The 26,678-nt window shown below is 42.6% G+C and overlaps 1 protein-coding gene across 4 annotated transcripts in view; it reads right to left on the reverse strand.

Moving 5' to 3' along the window:
* The window catches only part of DIS3L2 (DIS3 like 3'-5' exoribonuclease 2), a 393,028-nt gene that overhangs the window by 313,286 nt on the left and 53,064 nt on the right, over positions 1-26,678 (reverse strand). For all 4 annotated transcript variants that reach the window (XM_072637426.1, XM_072637425.1, XM_072637427.1 and 1 more), the window contains one exon: positions 7,288-7,341. In XM_072637426.1, the coding sequence (XP_072493527.1) occupies positions 7,288-7,341 (54 nt within the window). The remainder of the gene's footprint in view (positions 1-7,287; positions 7,342-26,678) is intronic.

Here is a 26,678-nt window from a genome sequence, read left to right on the forward strand (position 1 = left end):
GAGCTACTTCAATTCTCTTTTTCTCATACAGCACAGCACCTTCTCTGATGAGGGCATGCCATGCTTTGCCAGTCTCTCCCATGTCTCACGATCAATTCCAAAGTTCTTCAGGGAGACCTTGAAAGTGTCCTTGTATTGCTTCTTCTGACCACCATGTGAGCACTTGCCTTATGTGAGTTCTCCATAAAACAGTCTTGTCGGCAAATGTTATGTTTGGCAATTGATCAGTATGGCCAGTCTCTGCAATAGAGTCTGAATGCCTGGCAGTTTAGCTCAAGAAAGGACCTCAGGGTCTAGTACCTTATCCTGCCAGGTGATCCTAAGACAATTCAAATGGAAACAATTCAGTTTCCTGGCATGGCCCTGGTAGACTGTCCAGGTTTCACAGGCATACAACAATGAGGTCAGCACAACGGCTCTGTAGACCTTCAGTTTGGTAAGCAGCCTAACAGCTCTTCTCTCCCATACTTTCCTTGGGAACCTCCCAAACACTGAGCTAGCTCTGGCAATACATGAGTCAACCTCATCATCTAAGTAGACATCCCTGGAAAGTCAAGGTAAGTGAATTTATGCACGGTATTCAAAATTTGTCTACTTGCTGGAATCAATGCTTACACTTATAGATAGTGTGGTGCTGGCTGATAGAGGTCCTCTGTTTTCTTGGTGTTCATTTTTAGACCAAAATTAACACAAACAGCAGAGAATCAATCCATACTCTGTTGCATCTCAGCCTCAGATGCTGCACTGAGGGCACAATCATCTGAGAACAAAAAGTCATGCACCAACTCTCCTTCCACTTTAGTCTCAGCTTACAGCCTTTTCAAGTTATATAATTTACAGTCAGCGCAGCAGTTGACCTTCATACCATTTTCATCTTCACTGAAGACACTGACATCACTGAGAACATCATGCTACAAAGCATGGGGGCAAACACACAGCTCTGCTTCATTCCAGTGGTGTGGAGTGACTGGGCAAACACAAGAGCATTATCCATTATCCAAAAGCCAGGCAAGCATGCTGTCATGGAACTGGCATACAAAACTGATGAACTTCTCCACACAACCAAATTTTGTCATGATCTTCTACAAGCTCTCAAGACTGACAGTATCAAAAGCCTAGGTCAGATCTACAAACATTGTGTACAGACTTCTGCTCTGCTCCTGGCATTTCTGCTAGAATTGTCAGGCAGCAAACATCCCATCAGCTGATCTTCAGTCCTTTCTGAAGAGCCACATGGACTCTCAGGTAGATGACCATCTTCCAGGTGAAGGAGCAGTCTATAATAGAGGACTCAAGAATCCTGCCAGCAGTGACTAAGAGAAAGACACCGCACCTGCCACTGTGATTGTCACAGGACAACCTACTTCTTTTTCTTTAATATATAGGGACAATGAAGGCATCCTTGAAGTCCTGGAGGATAACTTTTTCTTGTCATATAACCCAGAAGATTTCAGCAGCTTTTGTATGAGCACTGTCTTGTAAATCTCAACTGGAACAGAATCAGCATCAGGCACTTTGCCACAAGAGAGGAGCCTAATGGCCTTCAAAACCTCTTCTTCAGTTGGAAGTTCAGCTAAGAAGGGACTGACTTCAACCTGAGGTAAGTGGTCAATGGCCTCAGCATTGATTAATGATGGTCTGTTGAGAACACCATGGAAATCTCTCTAGGTCTCCGTCAGCACTGAGTAGCTGAGATGCACCATAGGTCTTTGGCCCATAAAAAGCCTTCAGGACATCATAAAAGCGCTTTGGATTGTTACTATCAGTGTAAAACTGAATTTCATCTGCCTTCTTACTGAGCCAAGCATTCTGCATTTCTCTAAGAGCTTCACACTTTACTTTTGTAAAGTTAAACACTGCCTTCTTATAGATAGACAAACTATCCTGCTAGTAAGCTCTTGGAGTTCTTATTTTTTTTTGTTTTGCAACTTCTGAATTTCCCCATCATTTTTATCAAATCAATCTAGATATTTGTAAGTGTTCTGGCCCAGATAAGTAAATGTGGTACTGTACACCAAATCTCTGAAAGCTGCCCACTCCTTTTCTGCTCCATAGTTGTCAACCATGTGTTCACTCAGCTTTTCCTCTAAGTTAGCAACAAACTATTCCCACTCTGGAGAAGTGCTCTATCAAACTGGCTGACATTAAGTCTTCTAGTAGTCATCTTGCCTTGGGGCTGTGACTTTTGTTGAATGTGAACGTTCAACATGGAGAGGACAAGGCTATGATTAGTCCAGCACTCTGTGCCACACAACACCTTCATTACTCTCGCATTCTGTCTTTTCTCCTTACAATGACACTGTCTATTAAATGCCAATGGTTGTTGCAGGGGGCATCCATGAAGTCTGATTGTGTTTAAGTAAATGGAAGCCAGTGTTGGTGATGAGAAGGTCATGAGACATCCAAGTCTTCAGCAGTAAGTGGCTGCTGTCATTGCTCTTTCTGACTCCACTGCTCCCAAGAACACTCCCTGCATTAAGTTCACCCAGAATCATAAGCTTGTCCTCTTTCAGCCTCCAAGGCTTCCTATAGTCTCCCTTTGACTTCCTCAGGGTTCGTCATGGTGGGAGCATAGCAGCTGAAATGGTGGCATGACACTTTCCTGCATGTGGCAATCTCATCATGTTCACTCCCTTAGGCAGGCATACAAAGCTTGCTGACTAGACTAGTTCTGATTGCTGTGCCAGCTTCACAGCACTCCCCTTCAATCATGGCCACTCCAGAAAAGCACACATCCAGCTCCAACCTTGGGTAGCTGGCCTTCATTTGCAAGCCTTGTTTCGCTCAGGACTATCATGTAGATGTGATATCTGCTGAGTTCTCTCCTGACAAGAGCTGTTAATGTTTCAGGTCTACTAGATTTCATGTTGTCCATAAGCATGTGCACATTCCATGTACCAATGGTGAGTGGAATCATCTTCACAAAGGTGTTTGTACATTTTTTTGTGTGTTTCGACGGCAAGGTGAGATTCGCACCTGCCACAATAAATAGGAAAAGATTGGGTAGGCAGACAATGTTTAGGGCACCTTTTCTAGCCCCTTCTTCAAACCAGGACATGAGCGGTGTGGTCCTTAAAAAGCTGCTCAGATGCCCAGGGGGCTGACGAATCCCACTGCTACAAGTAAGAAGACAAACCTGTGGCCTGGCCCCTGTATGCAAGGTTGTGATGACAGCTCCCACTATATCCACACCTGCTGCTTCATCACTTGCCTGTCACCATAGGACTTTGAGGTAGATAAAAATGGTAAAATGGTATCGGTGATATCTTTGAACTCGCACATAAACTAGATTTAAGTGCGACAGAATTGTGTAAAGTTGTCAGCTTCAGTCTCTCTTCTAGAGTCATCTGAGTCCAACGGCAGGACACAAGATGACTGGCAATGACTCAGGAAGCAGTGGGTGACCTTGGTGTCTTTGATGTCTAACCAAGCTCTCAGCACTCCAGTACCTGCTTCAGCTGCCTACATTGTCATTCTTATTTGCCATTCAGCAAGAGAAAGTTTTCATATGCTTGGTGCAAGACAACCCCCTAATTCACCAACTGGTTTGAGGCCTCAACCTGATTTAGCCCATCTGCTGAAATGGTGTGGCTGCTGTATATGCTACAGCTTCTTGGAGCCACAGATGAAAGCTGGATGACCAAAAGGACACAAAAGGTGAAAAGCAGCCTTCACATCAGAGGTACTAGTCTTCCTTAAACACTCATAGCGCCCACCCCCCAGAAAAATACAAGGACAAAATACAGAGGCAAAAATACAAGGCAGGGACTTTACCAGACTCATTTCTAACAGTCCAATAAAGTACCATGCACCCAAAAGACTTGCTAAAACACTCAATAAACACGATCAGAATTCTTTTTAGAATTTCAGAGACAGAAATGCAATAGCCATCTACTCCCACCTCTCCCTAGAGGGAGTGGGGAGAACACTCTACAACAAACACAAACACAACACAGCCTTACTGCAATGGAGGGAAAGCCACCCCTCTCCTGAGTCAGTCCATTGTACTTCTGAATAATTCTACTTAAAGAATACATACCTAGAGAAACTCCTTTACAAAGTAAACAAAGGTCTCTTCTCAATAAACATAGCTTATTCCTTCACCAAGGCCTCACTGAGCATGAGTTCAAGGCCCTTGGATGGTCTCTAGCTTATCAATATTCCTCCCACTATATGGCACCCAAACATGTACACAGCCATCCAGAAGACTGGCAGGACACTCACTTCCCTATTTCTGGAGGCTGCATCCACTATCACACTGACTTTCTGGCCTACCATAGCATAATTCACACTGAGCTAGCAATCCACTAAGATGCCCAGATCATATTTAGACAAATAGCTATTTTCCCCATCTTCTACTAGTAAAGCTTGTTTTTTTAACCTAAGTGTAAGACTTAATACTTGTTATTAATTTCATCTTACCGAATCTGTTCAATGTTCTAATCCGAGATGCTTTAAAACCTTGACAGGCCCTAGAGTGTCACAACATTTTCTTTTACATCTTTTTACTTACTGTATACACTGTCCTTCTGGTCTCGCTTATTTCACTGTGTTTCAGTTCATAAATATCCCTATGGTTCATGAGGGTCATTTCTTACTGCACAGGAATATTCTATTATATTAATACACCACAGAGAGGTGGGAAACCTCTCAACCAACAGGCACTTATTTTGTCTCCTGTGCTTCAATGCCACAAAAAGCTGGGCACTACATGTGAGGGAAGACACTGACAAGCAGAAGTGTGTTCAGAAGACAATGACCAAGATGGTAAGACATTTAAAGACTATATCACATTAGGACCAATTAAATGTACCAGGGATGTTTTGTCAGCCTGGAGGAGATGATCGTTGTCTTTACCTAGAATGAGAGATCCATAGACCCTCCAAGGGCTTGTTGCATAGATCTCAAGGACTCATAAACTTGAATGGGAAATAAATGACCTCTTTATTTTCAGTAATGCTAGGTTTCCTTGGTAATCCTCTACCTTTCATTTTATGCATCCAAAAACATTATTCCAAGAAGATGATTCGCAGGCTCCCCTAGACTAATGCCAGAGGGACCTGTGACAAAAAAAAAAAAAGAAAGAAAAAGTGAAGAAGCCCTGAGATAGAGGTCTTAAATCAGCTCTGGTTGGTTAAGAACAGTGGGCTCAAGGTACAGAGGCAGATTTCAGCTAACCAGAAAAAAGAGAGTCTGAACCATTAGTGGTGTCCCCAAGTGGGACAGGCTGTTGTAGGAGATAGGGAAGGCCCATCACTGAAGGTCAGAATGACCACTCGTACCACAAATCCTGGAGAAGGTATATGGTACTGGAGAGGCAAGATGGTATATGGATAGAGAGCTCTCCATGGTATCAGCAAGACATGGATTCAGGTCCTGACTGCATGAATGAAAACACTACCCCTTCTTCATTCAGCTGTGCCTGAGATGATCCTCTAAGATGGTCACATACCAAGGAGTTTCCAAACTATATTAGGGGAAGAAACTTCCACACTAGAAGTATCTGACAACAATGAAATCACTGGAGGGGATTCTTGTAAGGGCTGAATGAGATGAATCCTGGGGGTTCTGCTGATTAGGATCCTAGGAACTAATAAATTCTCTGACTCCTGAGCCACAGCCATCAGAATCAAAGAATTTTAGAGTGAGAAGGACCACCTAGTCATTGGTCATCTGGTCCGACTAACTCAGAAAAGGAATCCCTTCCCACCTCCCTATTCCCCCCATATCCCTGACAACTGGCTGGTCATTAAGCCTCCACCTGAAAACTACTCTTACCTCCAGAGGTACCAGGAGAGCTCTCAATGTCAGGAAGTTCTTTCTGACCTCCAGCCTAATTTGGCCTCTCTATAAGTTCCCCCCCATGGCTCCTAGCTTTACTATCTGTGGCCCCAAAGGAGAAATCTGATACCTCCTCTATCTGAAAGCCTTCAAAATATGAAGTGAGAGCTGTCAGAGCCTACCTGGCCCCTCCCGAAGCCCAGGTCATCTCTCCTCTAAGGAAAGCATGTCTAGTTCCTTCCATGGATCCTAACACAGAATCACCTGGAGGCCCATGACCTTCCTCACTGCCTTTCTCAGGAAGTCTTCCAGCTTCTCTGTGTCTTTCCTAAACAGAACTGAAGCAAAACAGAACCAGGATTCCAATGTGTAGTATGGTGAACAGGGCAGAAGATATAAGATCAACTCCTTACTTCTAGGAATCTCTGTCTCTCTGTCTCTCTCTCTCAAGAGAACCATTATAGTGATGCTGTTACTAGGTTCCACCTTCTGGAAGGCAAAGCAGGCAATGGGCTAAATAGTGCTTAGTAAGATGATTTAAATTTCTTTTTAAACAGTACTAGTAGTAGTAATAATAATATGCATCGAGCACTAGACAGAATTTAGAGGTAACACTGAGTTGATTTATCCTGTTTCAGGCTTTAAATTAACTTAATTTAGCATAACTAAGAAATTTAAATCCTAAGTGTTACCCTTTGTTATTTATTCCGAAGAGCAGAGTGCCAAAGGTATAAACACAGAATCTTAACCAGCATTTTCCTATCTGGTAGAAACCTTCAGAAGTCATCCAGACCACTCTCCTCAAAGCAGAGAGGAAGGAGCTGAGGCTCCAGGAAGTGAAGGCTTGGGAATATGCCTTTCTCATCTTTGTGCATGCGTACCATTAAGTCATTTCTAAAGCAACGCTGTTGGTTCTCCCAGAGGCAGCTCACCGTGACCAACACAAGCTCCTGAAATGGCAAAGGCCCCTCCTTGTTCATGACTCACTGACGTAAGGAAGGAGCGCAGTGATCCAAAGTAGAGACATCAAATTCTCACAAATGCAGAAAAGGGGAATTTGGACCAGCTTTGTTTTGTTTATTTTAAAAGGTGCCACACGTTATTTTTGGACAAACTTTACAGATTAGATCATAGAGTCAATCGAAAGTAGATAGCATATTTCTTCAGGAGAGATTAACTTAACCCACTGGAAAAAACCATAAATCCTTTAAGCTATAAACCAAGGGAGTTCAGTTACACTAACTGGTGGGCCTCCATCTGGGCTCAGCTGCTTTCTGCAGTCCAGCAAATAAGTGTCCTGACTTCCACTGCAAGTGTGCCCTTGCAGCCTGACAAAAGGGACACAGAGCACATTAGAAAGTCTCCAAGCCCATGCCCGTCCTCAACTTGATAAGCTTTGCTCATGTCTTTGTCAGTTCTTACATACAATTCACATACAATGTAACCAAAATCAGTGTATATCTAACAATGCAAGTGTGACAATGTGGATTAAGTTACTTAACTTACCGGGGAAGGAATAAAAGCCTCATGATACTTCTTTGGATTTATCCTCAACACACCCTTTAAAAAAAGAAAAACAACATTAGCCTGAGAAACAGGTTCAATGGATGAGAGCCATAATACCACAGAAATTTGCTGTTGAAACCGGGACATGAGATTTATTACTATATTTTTCAGTATTATGATTATGCTAACATCTTTATCCTAAAACACAATTTTAGGCCTGGCATCTGGATGTAGGTGCAGGAATTTATAGCAGAGTGTATGGGATGTCCACAAAGATGAAACAACTTTAGGGGAGGATACCTTACATTTCTGTCATCTGGATTTTAGATGCTATGTTACCCACTTCAAGTTGCTTCACCATCAGAACCAAGACGCTGATATATCCTCAGTGGATGATGAGACCAGGCCTTTACACACCTCAGATTCAAAACACTGCCCATAATAACCAGTTTCTGACATCTTCCTACATACCACCCCTTGATTTAAAGCAAGATGCTGTTAGTAGTAAGATAAGTACTCCTTCAGAATAATAATGGCCATGATAATTGTGGCTAATGTCTGACGGCACTTTCAGGCCACCACAGTGCTTCACATGGTATCTTATTCTACCCTCACAGAAGTCCTGTAAGTGGCGTGCTACTGTTACTCCATTTGACAGATGAGGACATTAAGACTGAAAGCAATCAGGTGACTTGTTCAGGTTACACAGGGTCCAAATCTGAACTCAGGTCTTCCTGATCTGCAACCCCAGGCTCTATTATACTAACTAGATACTTAGGCTACACAAAAGATCAGCCAGTTTACAGACTCTGTGAATGCAAACTGGAGTGCTGGTTCCAGGAGCTAGGCCACCCAGGCTGCCTGCAGCTTTACATTACCCAAACACGATGTCCAGGGCTGATTCTATTTACATATGGGGTGCACTCGGGGATGGCTGGGGGTGGGGTGTCCTCCGACTGTGAAGATTACATTCCCCTGCAATTTTCAGATGGTGTCAATTACTGCCTAACAAGCCAGAATCAAAAGGTGCCTTGAGAAGGTGTTTCCAATGTTTTCCAAAATGTTGACAGACACAATGTAATTAGCGAAAACAGGTGTAGACATAAAATGTGGGTTAAAATCATTTTCTCCTTCATTGATCTGCCAAGTTTGAATTATGAGTTTTCCTGCAAGAGTGGGTGACCTCACTCACACCTCAAACAGCAAGTCCCTGTACTGTGTCAGATACAAATGGAAATGCCACTGGCTGACCAAAGACAGATCACTCAGCTTTCCATCAGAGGTAAAATTCTGAAACTTGATTTTGGACTGTACCCACGCTGCTTTGCCTTATTCACCTCTTTTGGCAGATTATCAGGTGACCCAGAAAGTTTCAATGTGTTGATTACCCAACTATTCTTAGAATTTCCTTCCAATAAGGGCCACTAACACACTGACTAATTTTAAACTAATAAAAATCAAACTTAAAATAGGCCCTAACAGTTGCTGTCATAAATGTTCCACATTTTGAAGGGTTAGAATCTTGTTAATTCCATGGCTCAAAAGGGAGTGCCAGTGAATTAATAGGAATTTATTCCAACTGTGCACACTCAAAACTTATAGATGCATGCAGATTATATTTCACAAATGAATAGAAACTCCTAATGGGTTGGGATTTTTTTCTTTTTCTTTTTTAAAAGAAAAGTCTCTTCAGAAGACTTCAGGACTGACGTGAACAGAGGCCACCTCAGAGTTAGGGCCTCTGTCTGATTCCTGGCTTGCTGTGGGAGGCCGCAGAAGCTGCTTCCTCTCATGTCCCTGTTCTGTCCCTTAGTGTTCTCCGATGATGGAAAAGGAGAGTGTGAGTGCTCTCCACAAGAATGTGTGCATCACCAACCTCCAGTGTGTAAATGGTGGAAGCTCTTTCCTCACATGTGCTTTTTCTCCCCCAGCCCCAGTGTGGGAGTCCAACAAACACACACACACAATTTGTTAGAATATTTTTTTCACCAGGGGTGTTGATAAGAAAACTCATTCTACCAATGCAGATCAGCATCTTCTCTGTAGCTAATAGTCTTAGTGTTACCTGGATACGAAGAGGTCCAATAATTTGTCCAGGGCCACACAGCCAGTCAGAGGTGGAACCTAAAGTCAGGTTTGCCTGACCACCTGGTCAACTCTCCACCCACCAGGCAATATTATTATTCCAAAAGGAGAGCATTCAGGGCAGACCACAAACTCTCTACACTTGAGGCATCACTCATTTGGGTTACTCCAATTGGTCTGAGTTTTCAAGTATTGGACAGATCTCATTCCTACAGCTACACAGTGGTTCCCTAGGTCTTAGATACAATCAGCCAAGTGGTGCTAGGTGGGTGTTTCTCAATCAATGGTTTCCTACTTCTTCAAGCCACAGCCTCAAAGTGGTCCAGTCATCTCACTGATCTACATTCGTTCATTCTCTGGCTTCTCATCCCCCTCTGCCTTCCATGGGACCAGCTCATGGCTCTCCCAGATCTGCCCTTGCCTGGCCCTTCTGCAATAGGACATCATACAAAATGACCACATTCCCAAGAACCTAGTCTTAGTGACTCTAGCACCTCTGAGAGAGCTAGCCCAATGCCCTGCACACCCCATTTCCATTCCCCAAATGCCCAGCACTGCCTGGCACAGAGCAGACACACAAAATTCATTGAATGGACCAAAACTCTGTTGACTTCTCTGACATTTCTTAAATTTTGCCACTACATTTCAATGATGATAATTCTAGGCCTCTCCAGGAAGCCTCTGCTCCCTGAGCAATCATCTCACCCAAGACACCACACTTTTCTTTTTTTTTAACTTATTTTTATTTATTTTTAGTCTTCAACATTCATTTCCATAAGATTTTGAGTTCCAAATTTTCTCCCCATCTCTCCCCTCCCCCCACCCCAATATGGCATGTAATCTGATACATATACATTCATACTGAACCTACTTTCACTTTAGTCATGTTGTAAAGAAAAATTACATAAAAGAAGAAGAAAAAGAGAGAACAGACAACATGCTTCAATCTGCATTCAGACTCCATATCCTTTCTGGATGAGGAAGCATTTTCCATCATGAGTCCTTTGGAGCTATCTTGGATCCTTGCATTGCTGAGAAGAGCTAAGTCATCACACACTGTAGCTGTCACGGCCACACTTTTCTTCCACCCAGGGCCTTGGTTCACTGGTGCTTGCTTCTCTTGTTTTCCTGCCAAACACTTCTCTCATGTGCATGAACTCTTGCAAGATGCAAGTCCCCTTCCTTTCTCCCTAGTATGGCTCCCTCAGGGGTTTTTTGGTTTGGTGCAAACACACTCAGAAAAATTATGGGAAAGCATGTGTTTGGTAGCTCTTATGAAGGAATGCAGGTGCTAATTCTTGTTTAACTTTGTCTCCCTTCTTGACTAAAACCATTCTTCCAGATCTCATTGAGGGTCCAGGCTAAAATGGATGTCAGATTCCTTCTAATTCTTAGACAGATTCAAACAGGTAAGACAAGGCACTATGTCAGCCCTTCCAGAACATCATTTCCTAATCGATGGTTAAAGGTAGAAGAATCCAGGCTTTAATGTCCATAATGATACTATAGCTCAAGACCACGAGGGTGCAGAGGTTACAAAATGAGACACAGCTCTGTCCTACCCTTTGAGTGTCTAACTGAAGAGACCCAGACTTCATTTTATTCAGGTCTTGTACAGAAGTGACTCCTCTTCCTTTCTCTGTCCTTTTGGAGTGCTACAGGCCAGCTAATTATAGGCTGGGAAGCAGTAGCAGAACTTGTAAGCTACGATTTTAAGGAAACCCCCAATACCTTAGAGGTCCCTCTAGTAACCCCAATCCTACTAAAAGACTATGAACAGAATCAGACGTGGGGTGAATGAATGACCCAATAATTAAGAGGCACCCCTTATGATACAGTGATCTCTGTAATCAAGGAAAGGACTCTCTGTTGAGATGGTCTGACTGTCAAAAAGCTGGAGGGAAGAAAAGGGATGAGAAATAGCCTTCAGATGAAATGCCTGAGACCATCAAGAACCTTAGAAAGAGCAGTTTCAGTGGAAATGGAAGCCAAGAAGTCAGTAGGAGCTGAGGAAGTGGAAGCGATGCCTAAAGATAACACCTCTCAAGGTTGGGCTGTGAAATGAAGGGCCAATGAAGGCTCACGAGGGAGACTGGGCATTTGCACGTACCAGAAAAGACATCGTGACAGATACTGAGAGGGCAAGAGAAGGTGAATCAGCACAGTGCCCGGCTTCAATAAGCTTACAGACCACCAGAACTATTCTTTTCCATGGATAATTACAACAAAAATCTCCACTACTTATCAAGCACTTTGTGACTAACAAAGTATTTTACATACATTGTTATCTCTGATCCTCAAAATGACTCCATGAGAACTGTGACAGGTGAGGTGCTACTGTCCTCATTTCACCAAAGATGAAAGCAGAGGGAGGTGAACTGATGTCCCCATTTAACCAGGAGCACAGCAGAAACCAAACCCAGGCTTGTGACTTCAAATCTAGCCCTTGTTCTACTGAACAACCCCTCTCTCCTCCCCCACCCCAGGGCACTTCCCCATCCATTCTCTCCCATCATCCAACCTAACACTGGGAAGCAGGCAAGTCCAACACTGTCATTCCTATTTTATCATGGAGGGAGCAGGTTTGGGTAGGTAACTTGGAGTAAATGTCACAGGAGAGTCAAGAGGAGAGCGAGGACCAGCCCCCAGGCTCTTCAACACCTCATTCAGTCTTTTTTTGCATGCCCACCCAGGTGGGGAGGGATGCCCATTTTCCATGTCCACTCTCCTTCAGTTACACCTGAAGCCCACAAAGATTCCCTAACTGATTAGCTGGGGAGATTGGGTTGCATATTAAAATGACTGTCATCCAAAATGCAGTATGAAGTTGTTCTCATCACAGACTCACATATACCAACAAAACAAATTCTATCACTGATGAAGATCCAAAGTTTAGCCCCAGGACAGGGTTGCCCAAGGCAGAAAACACAAAAATATGCCCTTGCTCGCAAATGCTTTCCCAAAAAGAGATCTCACCAAAAGGGAGAACTCCCCAGGAAACATGATTTCCCTGCAGGTCCTCACTCCCTAAATAACCTAATCAACCCCAAAGCACCAAACAGGTTTGCCAGGCTAACCACACAGGAACAAATTCAATAGCCTTTTCTTCTCTTAACTATTCACAAGGGCACATCTGCTAATGAGTTCTCCTACTCTTTACATCTCTAAAGGCTTTCCCTATTAAAGTGCTAAAACACATTTCTCTTCCAAGTTCATATACATCCACAGAAATCAGTTACAAATCTACATAAGAATAGTGTTATTCACAAGACAACATGAAAAATACTGACAAAATTCTAGCTGAAATCTAATTCCATGGGGTTACCAGGGAATGACTTACTATTGGTGAACCACTGATGGCTTTTAGTTCTTAAAAGTTTCCTTTTTAAGTGCTCACAAAAAGTCTACTTAATAATTCTTTCTAGAACTTTCCTTGGGGTAAACAAAATTCACAAGCATATGACTTGAAGAATTCCCTTTTTTTCCCCAAAAATCAGGCAAACTTCTGTTCATCTGTAGTCAATTCCATTTGCTCCAGAATAATCCACAGCAATTGTCTGAGCCCAAATCCTTACTTATCACCTTCATCATGGCTGGTATACAGGAGTCTGCCTTGGATGTCATGACCTGTGATGATAAGCAAATCCTTGTATGAAGAAGCAGCTCCATTTCTAAGGTACAGCAGCACTCCCTACACGGTTTTTACGTAAACCCAATTTGTGAGGATACCACCACCCTGACCATCTTGCTTCTCTTGAACTCCAACTGAAATTTCCTGGATAAATCCAGTATCATGAATTGCTGGGTCTTTACTGCTTACTCTGTTTAATCTCTGAATTTGGCCTTGTTGCTTATGATACACACCAAGAAATAATCAGCACCATGGCCAGAGTTTGTGAGGAAACTGACTCAACACTTAACTAGCTGAGAGTGGAGTCCCCTCAGTAAGCTGCAATCCCCAATACGGTAGAATGGAAAGGGCACAGCCTGGTGCCCACCCTGCAGAGCAGAGCCAGGGAGGCCTCCCCTGAACAGGAAAAGCTTCTCCATCCATGTTGCCTGAAGAGAAGTTTCCCCCAAATGAGTGTGTCTTCTGGTCCAGGCCCAGCATGCTGACCATTCCCTAAGGAAGAGAGGGAATGCCCTGGCCATCTGCTCCCCTCAGGCCTTCTCTGGCAGCATCCCTGAACCCAAAGAGTCAGTGTTCTAATGAGGGCTAATGAAGGCTAGATGATGAGCAGAGCTTCCAGAAACAATCTTGTTTGTTGTCCATAATGTTCTTTTTTCCAAAAATCAGCTCTATGGGGTATGAGATCTCTTGCCCCTGGCCTCACAGGCTGATGTTCCTCTTGCATTCACTGATCTTTTCAGACATGGGCCAACGTGACCATCTCCAACCCTCTGGCTTCTCTCCCATTCACCACGACTGCTCCAAGAGAGGCAAGGCATTACCTGATGGCTCTGCAGCTGAGGGGAGAGGGGCAGAGTTGTGTGTGTAATGCGTTCCACTGCCATTCAAAAACAAAAGCCAAAGGGAAATAATTTAAAGTATTTAAGTGCTAATGTTTCCATGTTTTGTGCCACGTCTTTAAATCTGGAGCTTTTCAGAGGACTCTCCATCCCAGTCTGTCATTTCTTCGTAGACAATTTGCCAAGGCTTCCTCACTGGCACTCTTGATTGCACTTTAGTTTGGGTGGGGGAATTTTCCATTCTTTTTCTCTACCTCACCCTCAAGCGGCCATCCCTCCTTTTCCTTTTTTTTAAAAATTTTCCAAAGTTTATAACTTCTTTTTATTCTGAAGTGAAACATCAGAAAAGAGTACTTACTCATACAAAGAACATAGAAAGAGGCTTCTATGAAAAGCCAGGACTCTCACTACTTGGTTCTTAAGAAACAATTCTACGTGACCCTCCCCAGTTTTCCAACTCGTCTGCAATTCCTTCTCAGCTCCTTTTCTTCTTTTCTATACATTTTTTAAAGCACCAGAACAACCAATCTGGAGGAGTCACTACTGTTAACCTTCCCTGCCCCTAACTAATCAAGAGCAAGAACATGGGATAGTGGGGAAAGAAACTTTGCAACAAATCTGCAGAGTTATAGAGGATTCCGGGAAGATGGTAGAATGAGGCAAGAAATTATCTGGCTCTCCCAAATTCCCCCACCCAATAATATAAATAATGCCTCAAAGTGATAGAGCACCTGTCCAGGCTAAGACACAGCAGGGGAGGGAAGTGGGGTTTTAAGAAAAGATCTGACTTCCTGGAGGGGTGGGTCTGGCCTGACTAGAGACGTTGCAGCTATGTTGGAGGTGGCAGTAGCTTCAGGAACTTTCCCCCAACCAACAGGGTGGGGTCAGGGGTCAAGTGGCTGAGCAGGGTTGGACTCAGGCACCCAAGGAAACCAACAAGGCATGGTCCCTGGCTATGGGCAAGAAGATGCAAGCGTATACTGGTGAATGTAATCACACGAGGGCTCTGATGGCTGCACGCATTTGCAAGGGTCCAGGGTTCCTAGTTTCAGTTCCAGGGCAGAGGGGTGAGACGATGCTTCCAGGTGCTGCAGAGAACCCAGGGAACAAGAGAATTTGCAGTGACAGCATTGCTGGGGACCCTGGTCATCACTCAGGGACAGAGGAGAATACCTAAGATCAGGTCCCCAGATAGAACTAAAAGCCCAAGACATTATCCCCCAAATCTCTGGACTAGAGCCCAACTCTAACATAAAGCTAAGCGCCAAGAAATGAGCCACTAAAAAAAATGAGTAAGGAAAAGAGAAATAATGACTACAGACAGCTGCTATGGTGATAGAAAAGATGTGAGTTCAAACTCAGAAGGCAGTGAAGTCAAAACAGCTACTTCTAAAGCTTCAACAAAAAATGCAAACAAATCACAAGCCAAAAAAAGTTCTTACAAAGGCTTAAAAAGAACTTTAAAAATCAGAGAGGGTGAAGAAAAATTAAGGGGAAAAAAGAGTAAAGCAAGAAATTAAGAAAAGTATAAACACAAAGTCAACCAATTAGAAAAAGGGATCCAAAAACTTATAAAATAAAATGTTCCTTAAAAACTAGAATTGGGCAAGGGGAAGCTAACAATTTCACAAGACACCGTGAAATAATAAAACAAAAATAAAAGAATGAGAAAATACAAGAAAATATGAAACATCGCATTACAAGAACAAGTGATCTGGAAAACAGATAGAGAAGAGACAAGATAAGAATTATATCTCAAAAGTTATGATCAAAAAGAGTCTAGACACTATACATCAAGAAATTATTAAGGAAAATGCCCTGAAGTTTTAGAATTAGAGGACAAAATAGAAATTGAAAAAAAAAAAAAACACCAATCACCATCTGAAAGAGATCTCAAGATAAAAAAATCACAGAAACTATAAGTTTCAAACCTCTAAGGTCAAAGAGAAAATAGTACAAGCAATTAGAAGAAACAATTTAAATATTGTGGATCTGCAGTCAGGATATCCTAACACAAGACTTGGCAGCGTCTACATTAAAAGACTGGAGGGCATGAAACATGATAGTATTAAGGAGCTGGGTTTGCAACCAAAAATAACTTGCCCAGCAAAAATCAGTGTAATCTTGCAAGGAAAAAAAACAGATCTTTGATAAAATAAAGCGCCTTCAGGTACTCTTGAGAAAAAGATCGAAACTGAACAGAAGATTTGACCTACAAAAATCAGAAGAAACATGAGAAGGTAAATATGAGAGACTAATTATAAGAGATTTTAATAAGGTCAAACTTTATTTCTTACATGGGAAAACATTTTCTGTAACTCTTAATGGTATCATTACTAGGGTAATTTGAAAAAGCATACATGAATATGAGTTGAAGTTGAGTTGGGTACAATGGGACGATTCTAAAAAGTAAAATGGAGCAGTTGTTGCATATAAACACGGCATGAGTGGAAGAATAGTTGCAGTGCAGAGTAGGAGGGAGTGAAGGGCTGGTAATGCTAGAACCTTATTCTCATCAGAACTGGGCTAAGGAGGAAATAATAGATACATCTAGAGGAGCATAAAAGTCTTCCCAAGTTACACAGAAATAGAAGAGCAACGGCATAGGATAAGGGATGGACTCTTTGGAGAGTAGTATTTTCTTTTCAAAACTTTTGTCACACCTTGTCCTGAGGTTTGTACTCCAACTAAAACACCTAAGTAGGACAGATCTTAAGAGATGTCCCTTCCAGCTCCATCCCTAAGAAGACTTCTAGTTTCTAGCTAGAAATCACCTTAAATGTCCTCTAGTTCAATCTTTCATTCTACAGAAAAGAAAACTGAGTCAGAGGCATTCAGTGATTCTGGGCATCCAAAGGCCACAATCATGATGCAACTTCACAACATCCAGATTAGTGACATCAAAACCTATGGCAAATCATGAGAGGCACTGCTGTGATGGCAAGCTAGCTCTGCCTGTTAGCCTACATCACAAGGCAAAGGTCCAAAAAGAATCAAACAGAATGTTCTTGCCCGTGGCCCAAAACCCTCATTCCAACATTTTGTGCTAATTCTCAGAACCAGAGGAACTGCTGGAAGGAATGGAAATAGAACTACGAGTCATATCTGAGGAATAGGAAGGCACGTTTTAGGCTTAGACAGAATGCTTTTGTGCATACCGCATGAAAGTACCTATCAGATTCTATTAGAAAATGACCTATTTCCAACAACACATTTCTAGGATCAGCTCGGGCAAGTACTCTCATGTAGACTAATATGTTTCTTTATAGGCAAGTAAAGTACCTCAATTACTTATATTATCTAGGAAAGCAAGTTTTTATTTGGAAAATCTGAAATCCCACCCTTTAAATGTGTTCAATGGGAGAAATTTCCTAGGCGAAACTGACACTCAATGGCATTTGTTTTTCTCCCAAAGGAAGAAAACAAAGTCTTTAAAAGTCTTTAGAGTAGTTTTTTCTACCTACTCCAAGCTCTACAAACTCTGATGATGTGAAATGACTTCTCTTCTTACTAAGTTGTATTAGCACAATTATTAGAGCATGAAGAGGGCAGAACTGAGGAGTAAAAAGGAAGAGCCTCTGTGCCTAAGGCATGTCACACCAGCACACTTCTCTCTTATCCTTCCTTGCTCAGCTGACTAGCTGAGAGATAGCATCCTGAGAGACCCAGAGAGGCAGAAGGTAAGTGTAAAGTATACTAGCTACTGTCTGCCTAGCTACAGAGAGGAAGAGCTCCATTTGATTTCCAAGGCTGTGCTGGTCTTAAATGGAAGACTGTGCCATCTCCTTCCTCCAACCACCAAAAAAAAAAAATGGTTATTAACATAATGTAAAATACCTGTTTTTAACCTAACTATTGCTTTTGTTCAGTCCTTTCATTCATGTCTGACTCTTCATGGCCCCATCTGGAGTTTTCTTGGCAGAGATACTGGAGTGGGCTGTCACTGCCTTCTCCAGCTCATTTTACAGATGAGGAAACTGAGGCAAACATGGTGAAGTGACTTGCCCAGGATTACACAGGTAGTGTCTGCAGCTAGATTTGAACTCAGGAAGATGAGGCTTCCTGACTCTAGGCCCTGGAGATTCTATCCACTGTGCCACCTAAATGCCCTGACTATAGTTTTACTTTACATTTTGCTACATATAGGTTTACTACATATTTTACTATTATTTGTCAGGAGCTCTTTAATGGTAATCAGTAAGGGGAAAGCATGATTAAAAGAAAAAAAGAACATTTTCTTACAAAACTTACTCACTCTTGAGTAGCAACTTAATGCAAAGTCACAAGAATGATTTTTTTTCTTCTCGAAGGAAAGTAAGGTGGAAAATTTTTGCCCTCAAGGGCCTTCAAACACAGCCTGATACAATGCTTTTTAATGAAAGATGCCCCCCCCCCCGCCCTCTCTCTCTCTCTCACACACACACACACACACACACACACACACACACACACACACACTCACACACGTAACAACAAGGACCCCAGCATATGCAGGAAGGCCTGCTGTACAGGTTCTTAGATCTACTTTTCTAAAAGGAAAGCAACTTTTGAGGGGTCAGCAACCTACTTAAATCAAGCACATATGTCATTCACTTAGTTCAGGGGGAAAAGTCAGCACCCTGAACTTCAGAGAAAATACAAACAGAGAAATAAAGACCAACAGGGCTTCCAAGTGTCTGGCCATAAACAATACAAACATCACAGATCAACAGACAGATCCAATTGTCTGACCATTACATACATTGGTTAGTTGTTGTCCTTCGTTCTCAAAGATAACCAAAGTGACATCACCATGATAAAGTGAAATTTCAGTGTGTCCAACTGTGACTGATCAGACCAACAGGAGCTCAGAATGCTCTACCATAGATTGGGCACAGATAGTCCATGTGAGCATTTGGGATGGTCACTCCAAATTTGGGCATCCTATGTTTCCTTTGAGCTGTTTCAATTCTGCTTTGCTCATACAGCACAGCACCTTTTCTGACGTGGGCACACCATGCTGAGCAGTCCTGTGCCAGTGTCTCCCATGTCCCACAATCAAATCCAAAGCTCTTGAGTGAGGCCATAAGAGTGTCCTTGTATCGCTTCTTCTGACCACCATGTGATCACCTGCCCCATGCTAGTTCTCCATAAAATAAGTCTTTTTGGCAAGCACACATTTTGTATTCAAACAAGGCCAGCTCATCCTTGCACTCTCTGAAGCAGAGTGTCAATGCTTGGCAATTCAGCTCGAGCAAAGACTTCAGTGTCTGGTACCTTATCCTACAAGATAATCCTCAGAATCTTCCTAAAACAGTTCAAATGGAAGCAAATTCAGTTTCCTGACATGGCGCTGGTAGACTGTCCATGTTTCACAAACATACAACGAGGTCAGCACAAAGGCTCTGCAGACCTTCAGTTTGATAGTAAGTCTAATACCTCTTCTCTCCTATACTTTCTTTTAGAGCCTCCCAAACACTGAGCAAGCTCTGGCAATGCGTGTATCAACCTCATTATCAATGTGTGCATCCCTGGAAAGTACACTACCAAGGTAAGTGAACTTATCCACAGCATTCAAAACTTCTCCATTTGTTGTAACTGATGGTTCCACATGTGAGTGGTGTGGTGGTGGCTGATGGAGCACCTGTGTTTTCTTGGTGTTAATTATTAGGCCAAAATTAGCACAGGCAGCAGAGAATTGATCCATACTTTGTTGCATCTCAGCTTCAGAGGCTGCACCGAGTTCACAGTCATCTGCAAACAGAAAATCATGCACCAACATTCCCTCCACTTTGGTCTTGGCTTGTAGCCTTTTCAAACTGAAGAACTTACCATCAGTATGTTAGTTGACCTTGATGCCTTGTTCATCCTCATTGAAAGCATCTGACAACATGGCTAAAAACATCATGCTAAAAAGCATAGGAGCAAACACATAGCTCTGTTTCACTCCGTTGGTTACTAGAGAGAGAAGCACCAATATCTGGGTTTTCAAAGCAGGGGCTCCTTAGAGGCTACTCAGTCTCATCTGGCCAAATAAACACTTCCAGTGAGTAAGCCCCAAAGTAAAACCTCGCCTCAGAGTATTTATACACTTTTCAGAGCCAGAGGGCATCACAACCCTAGAGAACCAGTGCCTCCTTAGAAATTAACAAAAGGTGTGGGCCTTCCTACAAAACAAATCTCCCCTAACCAAGCTTCTCTTCAAGGGCAGGCCCATTAATGGGCGGGGAAGATGTTTAACTCTCATTAACATAGTTAACATTACAACACACACACACACATACACACACTCCCCAATGAAACCTGTTCAACCCCCTGGCTCATCTTTAACTTTAACTGACCTAAGATGAGATCTGAGCGTGAACATCATTGCTTACTCCCCTCTACTCCACAGTCACGTACTCTAGGAAGTAGAAGAGAATCTTCTTTTTAACTTATTTATTTTTTACAAGCATGTTACTATCTCCCACTGCCCACTCCACAACTGAACAATTTCAAAAAAAAAAAAAAAAGAGAGAGAAAGAAAAAGAATTAAAGCACTGGTAGAATAAATGCTCAGTCTAGCAAACCAAAGTCTTCTTGTGGGAGATCCTGTCTCTTGGTTGTCCCCCACCCCTGGAATGCTCTCCTTCTTCATCTCTACCTACTGGTTTATCTGGCTTCCTTAGACACCCAACTAAAATCTCCCCTTCTGCAAGAAGCCTTCCCCAGTTCCTCTTAACTTACACCCTCCCTCTTCTCATTATTATTCCTTGTTCATCCTATACATAACCTGTCCGTTAGATTGTAAGCTCCTTAAGAGAGGAGACTGTCTTCTGCCTCTTTTTGCATCCCCAGTGCTGAGCACAGTGCCTGGTACACAGTAGGTGTTTCATAAATGTTTCCTGACATTACCCTGGGGCAGGAATGTACATCTCCCTCTGCTATTGAAGCTCCTTCTCGGCTCTCGGGCAGGAGAAGCTTTTGCCTCACTCTTCTAGACCCATGATTTATCACTGCCCTGATCAAAGCTAGTCTTTGCTATGATGATGGCATGGTGTAACTGTTCTAGCCCTGCTCACTCTCCTCCGCACTAACTCACAGAGGGGTCCATGTTGTTGTTTCTTATGCTACAACTGGCTTAGTGATCCCCTAAATGAAGGGCATCCCTGGATTTTCCAGCTTGGGGCCTCTCCAAAAAAAGCCATTATAAATACATTTGTACTTCTAGGTCCTTTCCCTCTTTCTTTGATCTAGTGAGAGGGTAGGCTGAGCAGTGGACTGGAGCGAACATCATCCCAAACTTTTCAGAATGACTGTACCAAGTTAGAGCCCCCACTGGTACACAAGCTGCATCTATTTGCCTGCAGCCCTGCCAGCACTTGGCACTTTCCTCTGGTCATCTATATCAATATCACAGTTGTGAAGAGAAATCTGAGAAGAGCTTTAATTTGCATTCCTCTAACTTAGTGATCTGAAGCATTTTTTTAATGTATAGCTTGGGTTTCTTCCCTTGAGAACTACCTCTTCATATCCTCTAACCATTTATCAATTGGGAAGTGGCTCTTACTCTTCTAAATTTAAGTCACTTCCTTATACATCTCTTGGATAGGAAATCTTCATCAGAGAAACTCAGTCAATTACTTTTTCCTAGTTAACCTGCTTCCATTTTAATTTTAATTGTATTACATTTGTTTACGCAAAAACATTTTCATTGTACGTGGTCACAACTGTGATGCCCTCCCCTCTACAGCTCATTTAGTCACGATTTGAGTGGAAGAGATTCTCAAGGCTGAAACAGCGATTCCATTTAAGATGTGCCCTCAAGTCTTGACAACGAAGTAAAACAAAGGAAGGGGAAAGTGACTCAGAGGACCCAGAATCTCCAGTGCTCCTGGAGAAGGTGAGGCACTGTCATGGGGAAAGAGAGGAATATGTCACAATATATTTAAATCTGAGAATGTAAATTAACTAGTGCTTCCTGACTGAGGATAACATAAAGTCTGTTTTGATCTGATGGCATTAAAATACCTTTCCTCCAGAGCTCCTCTACTCAAGATTAGAGAGCAAAGGGTCCACACAGCAAGTTTACATTAGGAAGCAGATGGGCCCTGTATCTTGGCCTATGAAAATCTTATTTACAGTGTTGTCCATTTCACGCTGTGATCTCATATCTGGAACCAACTCTCTTCCCCATCTGCAAAGAACAACTGTTCTCATATGTGGATGAGGGAGTGAAGCTCTGGCTGTAAGGTCTCATGATGTTACACTCCAGCAGGAACCACTTACAGACACTTGGGAACAAGACCTGCCATACTGATCAGAGCTGATTCACAAGCAAATGAAGGGCCTTTACATTTCCTGGGCTTGAGAAGTCTTTCTCCAGGCCCTGCTAACACCCTTGGTACATTCAGTCTTTCAGTTATTTTTCTTAAGGTTTCCTACTTATTTCTTGTCGTCTTGCAGGTATTGCCAGAGTGACCACAGCTGAGAGAGGATCCCAGCATGGTCTAGGGTAAAAAGCACTAGCCTTGGCACCAGCAGAAGCCACCTCTGACACTCCATTGTGGGCAATTCCCTCCCCCTAGCTGAGCTTTAGTTCCCTTGTTTATAAAATGGAGATAATATTCATTACCCACATGGGTCAGTATAAGTGTCCAATGAGATAATCTATACAAAACATTTTGTAAATTGTACATCACTAGAGAAATGTCAGCTGTTACTTCAAAACAAAAAAACATGAATAAACAAACCTGGGAAAAAGCTAAGGACCTGGCAGGAAGAGACCTAGAATCAATAGGAGCCTTCATGTCAGCCCACTTCATTTACCAAAAATGCTTTTTCCACCCAAAAACAACAGACTATTAATCCCCACTCCCCCCACACACACCGTGCCATGGACAACTATGGAGAAGTTAAGAGAAAGGAGGCACCTAGAGCTCAGGTCAGGCCCTCCCTTCATAGGAGGAAGAGGTCCATGGCCACGGCCACTCCTCAGAACAACAACTCAGCAACTGTGGGAGACTCTTCTCTCCCAGGTGAGCCCAGCTGACTAACGCCCAGATTCACACACAGAAGCAACTGGAGGCAGGCAAGTTTGGTCAACAGACCTGTTCTCTTCCCCTGTGATGAGCCATGATGTTTTACAAAATAATTCAGGGCAATTCTGGATGTTCCCCCTGAGAAAGCATTTTGTTAGCTCCTATCTGCCCTAGGCTTTGTTACCAAGGATTTCTGCCCAGAAACACGGTCTAATAATGGTGATGAGCTAAAATACATTTGCAAAAGTTACACAAAAGTCAAGTGGGGGGATTTTTGAAGTGCTTTTCTCTGCAAAGCTAACAATATAATACAGACACAGTCTAGCACCTGCCTGACAGAAAACCAAAAGAAAGTTAGGCCCTTTGACACAGCAATACTGCTTCTAGGACTGTATCCCCAAGAGATCATAAAAATGAGAAAGGGCCCCACAGGTACAAAAATATTTATAGCTGCTCTCTTTGTGGTGGCTAAAAACTGGAAATCAAGGGGATGCCCATCAACTGGGGAATGGCTGAATAAATTATGGTATATGAATGCAATGGAATACTATTGCGCTGTAAGAAATGATGAACAGGAAGATGGCAGAGTAGAAAGACACACATACACAGGCTCTCCCCACACAGCCCATAAAATATCTGTAGAGAGGGACTCTCAACAAATTTTGGAGCAGCAGAAGTGGAGAACAACAGAGTAGAGGAGATTTCCAGCCCAGGGTGACCTGAAAGGCCCATGGGAAATGTCGGTTGCACCGGACACGGAGCCCAGCCCAGCCCAGCCCAGCCTTGGCCTCGCAGCACAGTGCGACTCTGGAAGAAGGGCACCTTGGGGCGGAATCTCCAGTCACAGAATCCCCAGTCGCAGCATCCCCAGTCACAGCAGCAGTGGTCCACAGATCCCTCAACCCACAGGTGCCAAAGGTCAGTGATTGGGTTTTTCATTTGGCCAGAAATGGAGAAGGGCCTTCCCATAGCTCTAGCAGAAGAGGCCACATAGGAAAGGTGGCAGCAGTTTCCACAGCAACCCGTACAGCCCCACCCCCACCCCCGCATCCATTGTTGGAGTGTAAAAACCCCTGGGGGCACTGAGGAGCTGAATGTTACCTCAGCCCTGTGTAGAGGCCCTAAGGGAACTGATCTTTATCTCACACTGAATGGCGGCTATCAGCCCCCAGTGCTGACTTGATGGAAGTGGGGGTCAGGTGGCTGTGGAGAGGTAACTGCTAAGATTCTGGGCACAAAAATCTCTTCCTACTCCCAGACCAGTGTACATGCTTGATTGTGCCACCTTGGAGGAACTGAGATCTTACAGATTCCTAGAATATACCCTACTCTTGACAAAGGACCCAAAAGTCAAGAAAGTGGTTGGGAAAATGCCCCAAAAAGGGGAAAAAAATAAGACTATAGAAGGCTACTTCCTTGGTGAACAGATATCTCCTCCCTTCCTTTCAGATGAGGAAGAACAAGGCTTACCATCAGGGAAAGACATAAACGTCAAGGCTTCTGTATCCCAAACATCCAGAATAAATATTCAATGGGCTCAGGCCATGGAAGAGCTCAAAAAGGATTTTGAAAATCAAGTTAGAGAGGTGGAGGAAAAGCTGGGAAGAGAAATGAGAGAGATGCAAGAAAAGCATGAAAAGCAGGTCAACACCTTGCTAAAGGAGACCCAAAAAAATGCTGACGAAAATAACACCTTGAAAAATAGACTAACTCAATTTGGAGGTTCAAAAAGCCAATGAGGAGGAATGCTTTCAAAAGCAGAATTAGCCAAATGGAAAAGAAGGTTCAAAAGCTCACTGAAGAATATAGTTCTTTCAAAATTAGAATGGAACAGATGGAAGCTAATGACTTTATGAGAAACTAAGAAATTACAAAAGAATGAAAAAATGGAAGATAATGTGAAATATCTCATTGGAAAAACAACTGACCTGGAAAACAGATCCAGGAGAGACAATTTAAAAATTATGGGACTACCTGAAAGCCATGATCAGAAAAAGAGCCTAGACATCATCTTTCATGAAATTATCAAGGAAAACTGAGCTGATATTCTAGAACCAGCGGAAAAAATAAATATTGAAAGAATCCACCAATCACCTCCTGAAAGAGATCCAAAAAGAGAAACTCCTAGGAACATTGTGGCCAAATTCCAGAGTTCCCAGGTCAAGGAGAAAATATTGTAAGCAGCTAGAAAGAAACAATTCAAGTATTGTGGAAATACAATCAGGATAACACAAGATCTAGCAGCTTCTACATTAAGGGATCCAAGGACATGGAATATGATATTCCAGAAGTCAAAGGATCTAGGACTAAAACCAAGAATCACCTACCCAGAAAAACTGAGCATAATACTTCAGGGGAAAAAATGGTCTTTCAATGAAATAGAGGACTTTCAAGCATTCTTGATGAAAAGACCAGAGCTGAAAAGAAAATTTGACTTTCAACACAAGAATCAAGAGAAGCATGAAAAGGTAAACAGCAAAGAGAAGTCATAAGGGACTTATTAAAGTTGAACTGTTTACATTCCTACATGGAAAGACAATATTTGTAACTCCTGAAACTTTTTTCAGTATCTGAGTAGTTGGTGGGATTACACACACACACACACACACGCACAGAGCACAGAGTGAATTGAATAGGATGGGATCATATCTTTAAAAAAGTGAAATTAAGGGGTGAGAGAGAAATATATTGGGAGGAGAAAGGGAGAAATGGAATGGGGCAAATTATCTCTCATAAAAGAGGCAAGTAAATGACTTTTCAGTGACGGGAAAAAGTGGGGAGGTGAGAGAAAAACATGAAGCTTACTCTCATCACATTCCACTAAAGGAAGGAATAAAATGCACACTTATTTTGGTATGAAAACCTATCTTACAATACAGGAAAGTGGGGGAGAAGGGGATAAGCAGGGTGGGGGGATGATGGAAGGGAGGGCAGTGGGATGAGGGAGCAATTTGAAGTCAGCACTCTTGGGGAGGGACAGGATCAAAAGAGAGAACAGAAGTAATGGGGGACAGGATAGGATGGAGGGAAATATAATTAGTTCTTACACAACACGACTATTATGGAAATCATTTGCAAAACTACACAGATATGGCCTATATTGAATTGCTTGCCTTCCCAAAGGGAATGGGTGGGGAGGGAGGGATGAAGAGAAGTTGAAACTCAAAGTTTTAGGAACAACTGTTGAGTACTGTTCTTGCTACTAGGAAATAAGAAATACAGGTAATGGGGTATAGAAAGTTATCTTGTCCTACAGGACAAAAGAGAAGATGGGGATAAGGGAAGGGAGGGATGTTAGAAGGGAGGGCAGATTGGTGATAGTGGCAATTAGAATGCTCAGCGTTTTGGGGTGGGGGGAGGGGACAAATGGGGAGAAAATTTGGAACCCAAAATTTTGTGGAAATGAATGTTGAAAACTTAAATAAATAAATTTATAAAAAAAAAAAAGAAAAGAAAAGAAATAATGAACAGGAAGACTTCAGAGAGGCCTGCTAAGACTTATATGATCTGATGCTGAGCTAAAAGGAGCACTGCTGAACCAGGAGAACTTTGTGCACAGCAACAACCACTGTGTGCGAGGATTTTTTCTGGTAGACTTAGAACTTCATTGCAATACAAGGACTTAAAAAAATTCCCAATGGTCTTTTAACGCAAAATGCTTTCCAGATCCAGAGAAAGAACCATGAAATTCAATCGTAGACTGTAGCAGATCATTTTCTTCTGTATTACCTTTTGGTTTGTTATATAATTTCTCCTATTCATTTTAATTCTTCTATACAACATGACCGTGGTGAAAATGTATTTAATAGGAATATATGTGTAGAACCTATATAAATT

This window comes from Notamacropus eugenii, chromosome 2 (assembly GCF_028372415.1).
Source record: "Notamacropus eugenii isolate mMacEug1 chromosome 2, mMacEug1.pri_v2, whole genome shotgun sequence".
Lineage (NCBI taxonomy): Eukaryota > Metazoa > Chordata > Mammalia > Diprotodontia > Macropodidae > Notamacropus > Notamacropus eugenii.